The 13,346-nt window shown below is 37.6% G+C and overlaps 1 protein-coding gene across 2 annotated transcripts in view; it reads left to right on the top strand.

Annotated features, from left to right (window-relative positions):
• The window catches only part of iars1 (isoleucyl-tRNA synthetase 1), a 136,950-nt gene that overhangs the window by 15,411 nt on the left and 108,193 nt on the right, over positions 1-13,346 (top strand). For both annotated transcript variants that reach the window (XM_079857204.1, XM_079857205.1), the window contains exons 6-10: positions 1,765-1,882; positions 3,364-3,511; positions 9,315-9,402; positions 10,819-10,879; positions 12,963-13,058. In XM_079857204.1, the coding sequence (XP_079713330.1) occupies positions 1,765-1,882; positions 3,364-3,511; positions 9,315-9,402; positions 10,819-10,879; positions 12,963-13,058 (511 nt within the window). The remainder of the gene's footprint in view (positions 1-1,764; positions 1,883-3,363; positions 3,512-9,314; positions 9,403-10,818; positions 10,880-12,962; positions 13,059-13,346) is intronic.

The following is a 13,346-nucleotide window of genomic DNA, read 5'->3' as shown; positions in this document are numbered from 1 at the left end:
AAAAATGGTACAGCCCGATGGGGGGTAGGGTTTGAAATCGTATTTAAATACATACTATTTTGGATAGGCTAACATTATATATTTTTTATTTTTTTAAATCAGTACCCCCCCAACTATTATTTTCCTCCCTTTTGGGAGGTACCAAGTCTCATCTAGGGGGTTCAGACCCCCCCAATACCCCCCGTAATTCGAACTATGGGTAGGGGTGTAAATCGGACAGTTAATCACGATACGATACGATATCGATTCTCTCAGCCAGCGATACGATATTTGCCGATACCTCAAAAAATTCTACGATACGATTACGATTCGATTCGATTCAGGGCTATATCGATCGATTAATCAATATTTAGATATTATGTGCCAAGTGTACACAACCAGTTACGTTTATTAACTCGCACTAATACATGCAAAAATATATAACATGAAAGTTTAATTAAACTCTTTGAAAATTGCACACCCTCTCCCAGTTTAAAAAAAAAACATGATATATGAAAATGAACAAGAACGGAGTTATCTGTTTTTGCAAATGAACTCTGTAACACATGAGTTCATTTGCAAAAACAGATAACTCCGTTCTTGTTCATTTTTATATATCATCTTTTTTTTTTTATATATTGTGCATTTGAATATCAATCAAACTGCAGCTGGGTTGTTTTGATTAAGTAATAATAACAAAAAAAAGTTATTTGAAATAATTTTTTATATATATATATTTTTTGTGTGTGTGGCAAAAGCAGATAACTCCACATTCCATGTTTCAGAGTTAAACAAAGCCAAGTAATTGCTATGATACATAATAAAACACTTGGTTAATCTTTGTAACGTGAATCTTCTCAGCTGACATAGACGCCTGTCAAACTTTGTTGTTGTGATTAACGTACACGCAATACAGAGAGCTTTTCCCTCACCACTAACGAGCTGTTTTAGCAAGATTCTGTGAAAAAGTTTCAGCTTTTATTTTCCTTTAATTTCCCGAAGAAGATATCACGGGTTCATCAAGTTCGCTGAAATCCATCCTCGATCACTTTTAGTCAGCTTTGACGAAACTCCTCTCAGCTAGCGCGTCTTTTCAAAGTGACAAGCAAGCAGACTTGTCACCTGACCTGAATACTGCGCACTGATTCGCTGAAACAGACTTTTCGGGGCTTGTCGTTTCTGCTGTAAAACATGAACTCGCGATGCCCTTGACAGTGGAAAATACCGGCTTTTGTTACAAAGGGTTCAGTCAATCTTGTCAGGCGTCTATGTCAGCAGAGAAAAGTTACATGAGGATGTGGAGTGTGTCAAAATAAAGGTACCGTATATCGATATTTTATGTGTGGCATCGATGCATCTTATCGTTAGACGTTTGATCGATGCATCGATCCATATCGATGTATTGTTACACCCCTAATGATTGGAATCACTTCAAAAAAGGAAAATACAGTAAAGTGCAGCACAAGTGTGTCATATCGGCTTCATAAAATGATAATGAGAACATTATAATTGTGTTTTTGGGACATTGATTTTAATGATGAGACTTGTTTTGTAATCAGGCTCTCAAAAAATGATATATAAAATTAGATTTAGATTTATCGGCCAATATATCGGTTATTGGCTTTCAAATATAAAGAATTATCGGTTATCGGTATCGGCCTAAAATTTCATCCCTAAAATAAGATAAGCCATCTTTCAGTTTCCAGCGTTTACATTGATTAGAGATAATGGCAGCTGGACACACGTGACGTGACGCGAGGGTTGTTGTGTTGTGTTGTGTTTCAGGTGGGTGTTTAAGCAGCTGTTCGACACGGGTCTGGTGTATCGTGGGGTGAAGGTCATGCCGTTCTCCACCGCCTGCAACACACCGCTCTCCAACTTCGAGGCCAATCAGAATTACAAGGTCAAGATGATGCTGAGCTCACTGATGTTCTCCAAGTCATCACTGGATCTTTGATGAACAGAAAGTTCCAAAAAATAAAATAAATCAATACTTTTATTCAGCAAGGATGAATTATATTGATCAAAAGTGGCAGTAAACACATTTATAATGTTATAAAAGATTATATTTCAAATAAACGAAATTGAACTTTCTATTCATCAAAGAATCCTGAAGTATCGAAGTATCTCAAATGTATTTATCACAACAGCTGGGGTCATGAACAAAAGACAAAGAGAAAATCACTCTCTGCTCTCGGCTGAATAACTTTTGTAGCTTTAAAAAGAATCAGTATATATTTAATTCATACAGTAAAAACTAAGCAGTGTTTATTTTTACGTCTGATTATTCAGTTTCTGTTGTTAAATAACCCTAATGTAGGATAACCTGAACCCCTGAACCCCACTGTTAAAATAACACTTTTTATATATAGTAAAACACTGATGTTCTCCAAGTCATCACTGGATCTTTGATGAACAGAAATAGAAAGCTTTTGTAGCATTATTCACTACCATTCAAAAAATTTCGGGTCAGTACTAAGAATTACTGTAGAATTACTGAATTCTATAAGAATTTTTATAAGAAATTTTTATATTTTATAAGAATTACTGAATTCAATAAAATAAATTAGTACTTTTATTCAGCAAGGATGAATTATATTGATCAAAAGTGGCAGTAAAGACATTTATAATGTTATAAAAGATTATATTTCAAATAAATTAAATTTAACTTTCTATTCATCAAAGAATCCTGAAAAAAAAAAAAAGTGTATATATCCGTTTTCAACATTGATAATAATAATTATAAATGTTTCTTGAGTGATCAAAGAAATGATCAAATCATCATATTAGAGTGATTTCTGAAGGATCATGTGACACTGAAGACTGGAGTAATGATGCTGAAAAGTAGGGCTGCACAATATATCGAAATTATCGAAGTATCTCAAATGTATTTATCGCAACAGCTTGGGGTCATGAACAAAAGAAAAGAGAAAATCACTCTCTGCTCTCGGCTGAATAACTTTTGTAGCTTTAAAAAGAATCAGTATATGTTTAATTCATACAGTGAAAACTAAGCAGTGTTTATTTTTTCGTCTGATTATTCAGTTTCTGTTGTTAAATAACCGTAATGTAGGATAACCTGAACCCCACTGATGTTAAAATAACACTTTTTATATATAGTAAAACACTGCTGTTCACTGTCAGAAGCTGTAGGGATGTTTTCTTGTCACAAAAAGAATGTGAAACATTAATTTTAAATATATTTTTAAGATAATTTAAGTTTATTTTACACACTTAAAGCATTATCGTATCGCATATCGCATTATTGCATTTTTCTTCAATATCGTGCAGCCCTGCTGAAAGTGTGTGAGGCTCTCTGCTGTTCTCCATGTCCTCACTTGTCTGTGGTGTTCATCTGTGTAAAGTGCTTGATTTGCTCCTCAGGATGTGCAGGATCCGTCTGTGATCGTGTCCTTCCCTCTCGTGGAGGACGAGACCGTGAGCTTCATCGCGTGGACCACCACACCCTGGACCCTTCCCAGCAACCTGGCCCTCTGCGTCAACCCCGACCTCAGCTACGTCAAGGTCAAAGGTGCGCTTCATCTGCAGTTATGTGGAAGCAAAAATGAAGTTATTATATACATTAACAACTGGATAGCCATTAGACTACAAGCACTGCCGTTCAGACGTTTGGGATCGGTAAGATTTTTAATTATTTAATTTGTGCTGTCAAACGATTAAAATATTTAATCGCGATTAATCGCATTAATGTCATAGTTAACTCGCAATTAATCGCACATTTTTATCTATTCTAAACGTCCCTTGATTTCTTTTTGTCACATTATTTTTTCTCATTTTAATGCTCTTATCAACATGGAAAAGTGGATCGGCTTGCTTTGTGCAGATGCTTTTTTATTGAAAACAACATTGGCTTATACTGTAGTGTTCAATTTCACACTAACATTCTCACTCGGAGCAAATAATCGCATCAGAGAATACTTGGCCATCCAGTGGTGTTTCAGACTGGACGTGCTGCGATGATCGCTCAGTTCACAACGACGAAACACACATATCTTGGTCTTGTCAAGGGAACCATTTGGCAACTTTTTAAAAGTAAACTTTCCATTCAGAATCTTATTGGCATCCATTTGGGCGTCTCGCGCTCGCCATCCACTCAAAACGTAGCGTTAGCCTACTACTCTTCGGCCGGCTCGCGAGTCCAAACAAGTGTGTGCGGCAGCACTGTTGTTTTGTTTCCGGTCTAGCTAGATCCGGTGTGGTGTTGTAGTTTTTCTAACGTTACTTGTTGTTGCAACAGCATGTGAAAACAACGACAAAGTTTGCTAGGCCAAAAAGAACGTTAATCTCGCGATAAAAAAAATGTACGCCGTTAAAATGGGTTTGCGTTAACACCGTTAATAACGCGTTTAACTGACAGCACTAGTTTTAATTAGTGGTCGACCGATATGGGATTTTTAATGGCCGATGCCGATGCAGATATTGAGAAAGCAATCTGGCCGATTGGCCGATATGAGGCCGATACAATACATGTGAATACAGTAAATGAGAGACATAAAGAATATTGGTGAAACTAAATGAACATTTATTGTACATACTATTTATGCAAAATTCTTTTTGCAATAAAAAATATTTACTAAGAAATTAAAATGTAAACAAAAAGGTAAGGTAACACTTCAATAAATAAAGTTTTAGTGCAACTTCTTGTCTGCTTTAATATTTACAGTCATTTTTTCAGTCACATAAATAATTACTGCTGCTTACTTCAGGTTACAAATAACATTTATCATTAATGAACCAATCTAAACAATATTCATAAATTAATGACAAAATAGTATGTGAGATTACATACATTTTATGTACAACATAGTTAAATATAAATCTCACATAGTTTATTTACACTATTTACTTTAAAATAGTTTAAATAGTTCAACCTTTTTTTAAGGTTGTTTTACTTCAAGTATATTTAAATAATAATGATTTATGTGTTTAGTTTTGCTTGTTTGTTTCTTTAAAACGTTGCAAGCCGTCACATGTAGGCTATTTGCATGACATACATGAACATATGAAAATGTATACTACACACGATATTACGCCAATCATGGATAAATAAATACAGTTGATAGTGAATAACATTTTCAAGGATTTATTTTCAAACTTAATATTATTACATAGTGTTCTCCTCTCATCCACCTCACGCGACCAACTGATCTGTAATGCACGCGACCCAGCTTTTCCGTGCACGCGAGTCCGTGGGAAAACAGCGTCTAGTTTAAATGTAACCCGAGAACAACGCGCGTATCTGAGGAACAGCCAGTTACAGGATTTTTGACTGTTTGTGAGGTAAAATGTTTTCAGTTGTGTTTGAATTTGTTTATATCACATCTGTGACCCCCACTGGAGCTACCGCTGGGCTGCGGATCTGACATATCACGGTACTGTTTGAATAGACTCTGCTGCACGCCGGAGTGTTTTTGTGTGTAACACAATGTAGCGTCAGGTTAGAAAGCGAATGCGAATGGTCATTTACTGTGTCTGTCAGATGTCTGCTTCACTTCTGAGTGGCTTGTTTTACGGTGCTGGCCGGAGCAGAGCGAGTGTATTCAGTTCATTCACGCTCGCTCTGTTCGCGTCAGTGGAAAAAAGCGCTAATGCACAGTCACAAACTGTTTTGAAATATATCGGCCAAACGGAAAGATTTATCGGCCGATGCCGATATCTAAAAAATTCCAAATATCGGCCGATATATCGGCCTCGGCGATATATCGGTCGACCACTAGTTTTAATGTGTCTTAAGCTCACCAAGGCTGCATTTATTTAATTAAAAGTACAAAAAAGTCCAGTCATATTGTTAAATATTATGAATATTTTTAAGATAAAGATTTCTATTATCTATTATCTCTATTTATTCCTGTGATCAAAGTGTAATTCTCAGCATCATTACTCCAATCTTGAGTGTCACATGATCCTTCAGAAATCATTCTAATATGATGATTTGATGCTCAAGAAACACTCATTATTATTAGCAATGTTGAAAATTAAGAATTTAGTGTTTAGACCGGAGGGTAGCAAATCGCACCGTATATATATACGTTTGGGGTGTAACGGTACACAGAAGTCTTGAATGAAGCACTTTTAGCTCTAGATAAAAATATTATAGATATAGCTCTGAAAGATCATTAGCATAAATAACCCTGAGTGGCGAGTGTGTGTGAACCGCTCCGTTGTTCTGACGCGCTGCTCACTTTAATCTGTCCTCAAGTCAAGTTTTATTTATTATAGAGCACAATGTTTCTCTTGGCCTAGTTGTGTAGTAAATCACCTGACGAGTGTGTGTGACTGGGTCCTTAAAAAGACTTAAATTCAGTTTGACCAATTATAAGCCCATGAATAGGGGTGTGACGGTTAGTATATAACCGTGAGACTGACGGTTATAGTTGAACACCGTCATTAGAACTCTATAACCGCCAAAACCGTGTTATTAAAATATTTTTTACAAACATTTTTTATCATAGAGAATGTTTAAACACTAATTAAAAACAATTGTTAACAGTCTGTGTCATTAATGGTCTACGTCGTTTCCAACTGTATTTGATTCTTTGCCAAGTACCAACGCAAGTTTTGTTTTGTAAATCGTCAGACATAATTTTACCACTTCATTAAGTTTTTCATTAGAAAGCCTTTCTTTAAAGCGAATTTCGTTTTGTATAAATTGTATATTAATTTTAATAAATGTTTCATCAACCAATTGCATGTATTTAATAAATAAAAAGCAAATGACAATATAATAACCGTGACATGGAGGCTCCGATGCGCCGCGTTCACTTGCATTGCATTGTGAAGTTGAACTAGAGCGCATCTCATCGTAAATGAATGAAACTCAGCGTAGGCCTATGCCTCATACATTAGCATTAAATATCTTTGCTGCATCTTTTCTAGAACAGACAAGGGCTTTCTTGCGGCTCGCATCAGCAGAGCATTGCATCGTCCATAGACTGCAAAACAATCAGCGGATGGCGGGCGGGTGCGGCTTTGAGATTTGTTCAAAAAACGTTGGTGCGGATGATGAGTTTTGTGATGCGGTTGCGGACGAAATAATACCCCATCCGCGTATCTCTATCGATAACAACATTGAACACTACACAAATATTAATTTTATTTTTTTTAATTTAGGCGATCAAATAGCTAATCAGTGTCTGCTCGTTTATTCAAACTAAGTTGTCCTATAACAGACGAACCCCCCCCCCCCCCCGATGGTTATGTTACGAACCGTCACATTTGACTCACGTCATAACCGTCATCACCAATTCTGAAACCGGCACACCCCTACCCATGAATAGTCTTTAATATATTAAATGGTATTAGAAAAGTCTTAATTATAATTTCTAGAGGTCTTACATTTAGGGACCGAATAACAGGACTATAGATATGGCTCACTGTGTGCTTCCGAGCTCAAAGCAGGTCATTAACAAGAGCCACCGAATGACGAATGCGGAAATGTTGCGCTCAGTGTGCGAGGCTCTTAAAGCCTGACCCAGTTGGTGCTGTGGTTCCTACAGTGACTGACAGGGGGCGCCGTGAGCCTGTGGAGTCACCAGCTCTTCCTCTGCTGCAGGAGAGAGACGTGCTGAATACCAATGTGTGTGTGTGTGTGTGTGATCCACATCTCTGCCCAATCATTTCCCAGCCTGCCCTGGGGAAGTGCCATGTTTTATTGATGTTTTTCTCTCCGTGTGTGTATGTGTGTGTGTCGTTATATCAGAGCGTTTTTTTCTCAGGTCCCTTCGAATCCCTTTTGAATCTGTGTGGTGTTTAGAGATGCTGCTGTGATTGACAGCTTATATCTACATGACGCATCATCTGTGTTGCCCTTACATGTTATCTATATCCACCTTATTCCTGACGCTCTGAATTATGGGTGGCTCTTCCAGTTTGGGGATCTTCCATTAATTTGAAATCATAAGATTGCCCTATTAATAAAGCTTATCTGTCAGTTTCCCTTCATGTTTTATTTTCGACGTCATGAGAATAACGTAAAACTTGGTATTTTAACGTGACATTATAACAAAAATATCTACTATGGCAAGAGCTCTTTTCAGTCGCTGGATTCTTTTCCTCATCATTATTTTATTTTTTCCTTTTGCATTCCACTGTAATAGAATTACAATATACATATACTGCACATTTGTGTTCTGTTCTCCCGATTTAATTTACGGAATATTCCATTAATAATTCACTGGGATGCGCGAAGAATCTCTCGTTTTTCTCCTTGATCCTTCTCTCTTGATCTTTTCGTTCTTTCTTTCTATTTATTTATTTATTTATTTATTTATTTATTTATTTATTTATTTAACAGGGACCATACAGTCAAATATAGTTACAATACAAAGCCTGTAACTGATGCGCAGCATATAGAGTTTATAGCTAATGCTAATTTTCAACTCCTGTCCCTGGTTGGGCATTTCTAAGTACATTCTAATTATAAAACGGATACATACAAATAGAAAACATTCACATTTCTTCAAACAAACACACACACACACACACACACACACACACACTCACTCGCTCACTCACTCGCTCACTCACTCGCTCACTCACTCGCTCACTCTCACTCACTCGCTCACTCGCTCACTCACTCTCACTCGCTCACACACTCACACACTCACACACTCACTCACTCACTCACTCTCACTCACTGACTCAGTCTCTCACTCACTCGCTCTCTCACTTGCTCGCTCACTCACTCTCTCGCTCGCTCTCTCACTCACTCTCACTCACTCTCTCGCTCGCTCTCTCACTCACTCTCACTCACACTCACACTCACTCACTCACTCACTCACTCACTCACTCACTCACTCACTCGCTCACACACTCACTCGCACGCACGCACGCACGCACGCACGCACGCACACACACACACACACACACACAGACAACCAGAACAACAACAATAATTATAAATGGTTACAGTTTTGGTTCTGTGTAAAGAATCACTCTTCATGTTGAAAGTACCTCGTTGATGCTTTTACACCTTTAGATGTCCTTTTAGTGTTCGATGGTTGAAGGCTGAGTAGAATAGTCCTGTACAATTTAAAAAAACCTGTATTATTTTGTTCATAGAGTGAGTCTTTCTCTGATAGTTTACAGCTTAACGGAAGTCACACCCATAATTCACGCAAAGCTTCATGGGGCGCAGGAATAGCTGGCACATCTTACCCCCAACCATCTGCTTGTTCATTAATGTTTTGATCACTGTGTTTGTCTTTTATCATGTGTAATGTGTCTCAGATAACACCTATACAAGACACAGCTGGCACATCTTACCCCTAACCAATGTTTTGATTTCTGTGTTTGTCATGTGTAATGTGTGTCAGACAACAGCTCGCAGAAAGTTTACATCATGATGGAGGCCAGACTCGTCGCTCTCTTCAAAACGGACGCTGAATACACCATTCTGGACAAGTGAGTTTATTAGTGCAGACTCTGAACCACACGATGATGTCACTTCCTTGTTCATAAGAAACCCTTGTGTCCTGACGTTTCTATTGGCCAGAGAGAATGCGTGTAGTATAAAACCTGACGAGTAAGTGTATGTCTACGCTAAAACTGCAGTGTCAATCAACAGTCGTGGGGGCGGGGCTTGTGTCCAGCTCACTCAGGGCGGGGGGGCATTTATGTTCAATAAATAATTCAATAAGTGAATTTTGCATAATAAGTGCCCTTTAAATTCAGTTTGATAAAATGTAAGGCCTTAAAGAGTCTTTAATATATTAAACGTTATTAGAAAAGTCTTAATTATCAATTCACAAGGTCTTAAATCTGGGGACAGAATAACAGGACTATAGATATGGCTCACTGTGATTATTAAACTTCAAAAGGCCGTGATTTAACTGAAGTAAAAACACGATTTCTACAGGTTTGCGCTTTCATAGTTATATGAATGTATATCTGAAGGGAACTTCCTTCAGAAAAGTTTTAATTACATTTTCATCTCACCTCCGTATAATAGAGTAGAGTCTTTGTTTAAAGAGGTAACTGGGGTATGTGTGTGTGTGTGAGTGAGTGAGTGAGTGAGTGTGTGTGATTTTATATGATTGTGTGAGTGTGTTATTGTGTGTGTGATTGTTTTTTTTTTTTGTGTGTGTGTGTCTGATTGCGTGTTTTTTGTGTGAGTGTGTGTGTGTGTGACTCAGTGTGTGTGTGTGTGTGTTCTCTGAGCAGTGTGCAGGGCTGATAACAGTAAGCTGAGGTATTGTGGGATTATTCCTGAGCCGAACTGCTATTATTGATTAATATCTCTGCTCTTGATGAAAGTTCTTCAGGAGGTGATGCTGTGACTGGAATGAGGAGCAAGAGTAGAGTTGATTTCACTGCACGTCTTAATGTTTGTGTTAAAACAAGTCATTAATTTACTCACCACACCATATTCCAAACCTGTATGATGTTTTCTTTGTGCTCCTTCATCTGTTGAACACAAAAAATGAGAAATTATGAAGACGGTGCTGGTCACTCTTTTACATGCAATTACAGTCAATTTAGCCGCTTCAAAAAAGCAATGTTAAAGTGTCATTAAAGACATTCAGACCAGTTTTGTGTGAGAATGTGTGTTCTGTGGCTCTTTTCCTATTATCACTGTAAAGCTGCTTTGAAACAATCTATTTTGTTAAAAGCGCTGTATAAATAAAGGTGACTTGACTGTTCACAACTCAATTAAATTCTCACCTGTTTTTCTGTATTGATCAATCAAAGACCCTTGTAAGTGTTCATATCCGGAAAGGTCAGAGAGTGTTTTGGCCTTATGTTTCAGTTATTCCAGTAATTCTCCAGCCGCTGTGCTGTTGTAGTTCAGTGCTGATCAAGTGTGTTTTTGTTTTATAGATTTCCTGGCAAGAACCTGAAGGGCAAAAAATACAAGCCTCTTTTTGAGTACTTCATCAAGGTAAACCACGTAATGCTGCATCTCGTACACTCACGTCTCTTTAGAGTGAACATAGATTGAGGAAATACTGACAGAATGATTTTTTTTTTGGGGTCAACAAAGCCTCTGGTGCGGTTTTTGACCGAAAAATTTGACTTATTTTTATATCATTTTTTTCTTCATCGGTATGGTACGAAACTTGATAAAGGTTTTGGCACTTGCTATGTGAAAAAAAAAAATCATGGATGAGATTTAAATGGTCCTGAAAAAAATATCACACTTGTGCGAAATGAATGTGAGACGAAGTTCCTCTAGTGGAAGCGTTTGGTACTGCAGCCGAACAACATCTCACTGAAATCTCATTTTTTGAGATATCGGGCTCAAAATTTTAACACAACTTGTTTAGATTTATGGTTTTGATTTTCTCAGTTTTAGAGGAAAACATGTTTTTGAAAATATATATTTCATATTTCATTTTTTGTAACAAACTTTTTTTAAGTTCCCTTTTTTTAAACTTTTTTTTTTCACTTCAGCAATAATCTGCCACGTGTAGTCTTCGAAAAGATATCAAACTTAAAGGATTAGTTCACTTTCACAAAAAATGTTGCTGATAATTTACTCACCCCGATGTCATCCAAGATATCCATGTCTTTCCTTCTTCAGTCGAAAAGAAATTAAGGTTTTTGAGGAAAACATTCCAGGATTTTTCTCCGTATAATGGACTTCAATGGCAACCAACTATACCAATGTTCAAAGGAGGTTCAAATGTCCGTCTCAATGCAGCTTCAAAGTCTCCCAGTCGAGAAATAAGGGTCTTATCTAGCGAAACGATCGGTCTTTTTCTAAAAAAAAAACAAAAAAAAACTTTTTAACCACAAATGCTCATCTTGTACCATCTCTGAGATGTGCCATGTATTACATCATCACGTTGGAAAGGTCACGAAAAAAAAAAAAACTAATAATAATAATAAATTAAAACAAAGATGTCGGATGATTTTGAAGTTGGAGGAGAAAATGAGGTGAAATTTTTCGCCCTTCCCTTCCTTTTTGAACCGGAGTACACAGACAAATAACTTGACGTGATGCGTGATGGTACTCAGAGATGGTACACGACGAGCATTTGTGGTTAAAAAGTATGTAATTGTTGTTTTTTTTAGAAAATGACCGATTGTTTCGTGAGATAAGACCCTTATTTCTCGACTGGGATTGTGTCGAGACTGTGAAGCTGCACTGAGACGGACATTTGAACCTTCTTTGAACATTGGAATAGTTGGGTGCCACTGAAGTCCATTCTGTGTAGAAAAATCCTGGGATGTTTTCCTCAAAAACCTTAATTTCTTTTCGACGGATGAAAGAAAGACATGGATATCTTGGATGACATCGGGGTGAGTAAATTATCAGCAAAAAAATTTTTGAAAGTGAACTAATCCTTTAAGTCCGTTGCTCTAAAGCATTCAAGATTAACGACAGTTTAAGTTGGAAATTTAATTTTCAGGTCTATACTCAAAAAGTGAATAAATGGATTATAAATACAGCGTAAATATAATTTAGTTCCATAAAATCCCCTAAAAATACAAATTAGTACATAAAAAAACATTATAGAACTAGAATATAGTACATTAATTTCATTGAAATGAAACAATTTATAACAATTTATTCAGTAATTTTTAACCCACACGCGAAGAGCACCAAAGCTGAGACTTCTGTCAGTATCGGTTAAGGATTATAATAAAGTTTCTGACCATAAGTGTTGCTTTTAATCCATGCATCCGTGAGTGTGTGAAGTTGCACCAAATCCACTCCTTAAAGCAGGGTTCACCAATCTCGGTCCTGGAGGGCCGCTGTCCCTGCAGAGTTTAGCTCCAACCAGCTCCAACACACCTGTTTGAAAGTTTCTAGTATGCCTAGTGAGACCTTGATTAGCTGGTTCAGGTGTGTTTAATTGGGGTTGGAGCTAAACTCTGCAGGACACCGGCCCTCCAGGACCGAGATTGGTGAACCCTGCCTTAAAGTGTCATCAGTCAGGATGATATGACAAGTCTTTCTGTTTAAAGCTCTGCATCTGTTAAATGTGATCTTGACAAATGCTTGTTTGTCCTCTCAGTGTAAGGAGAGTGGGGCGTTCTCTGTGGTGGTTGATAACTACGTGCGTGATGATGACGGGACAGGAGTGGTTCATCAGGCCCCGTACTTTGGAGCTGTAAGTCACTTCTATATTGTACTTGCATTCAATTGTGTGCTTCAGGGATTGTGGGTAAAACCGTGTGGGTAAAACCTAACCAGACGCAATGTGATAAGATTCTAGCAACAGAGTCTCTCTGAAAGCGCACTGCACTCCCAATTAAATCAATCAAGTCACGGCCAATCAGAAGAGCGTGTGGGTGGAGTCTCTGCAAGCGCACTGCACTCACAGCAAAATCAAGTCACAGCCAATCAGAAGAGTGTGTGGGCGGAGTCTCTTTGCAAGCGCACTGCACTCACAATCAAA

This window comes from Squalius cephalus, assembly GCF_949319135.1.
Source record: "Squalius cephalus genome assembly, chromosome: 22".
NCBI classification, from domain to species: domain Eukaryota; kingdom Metazoa; phylum Chordata; class Actinopteri; order Cypriniformes; family Leuciscidae; genus Squalius; species Squalius cephalus.
Note: the sequence above shows the minus strand (reverse complement) of the source record. Positions and strands in the feature narration are given on the sequence as shown.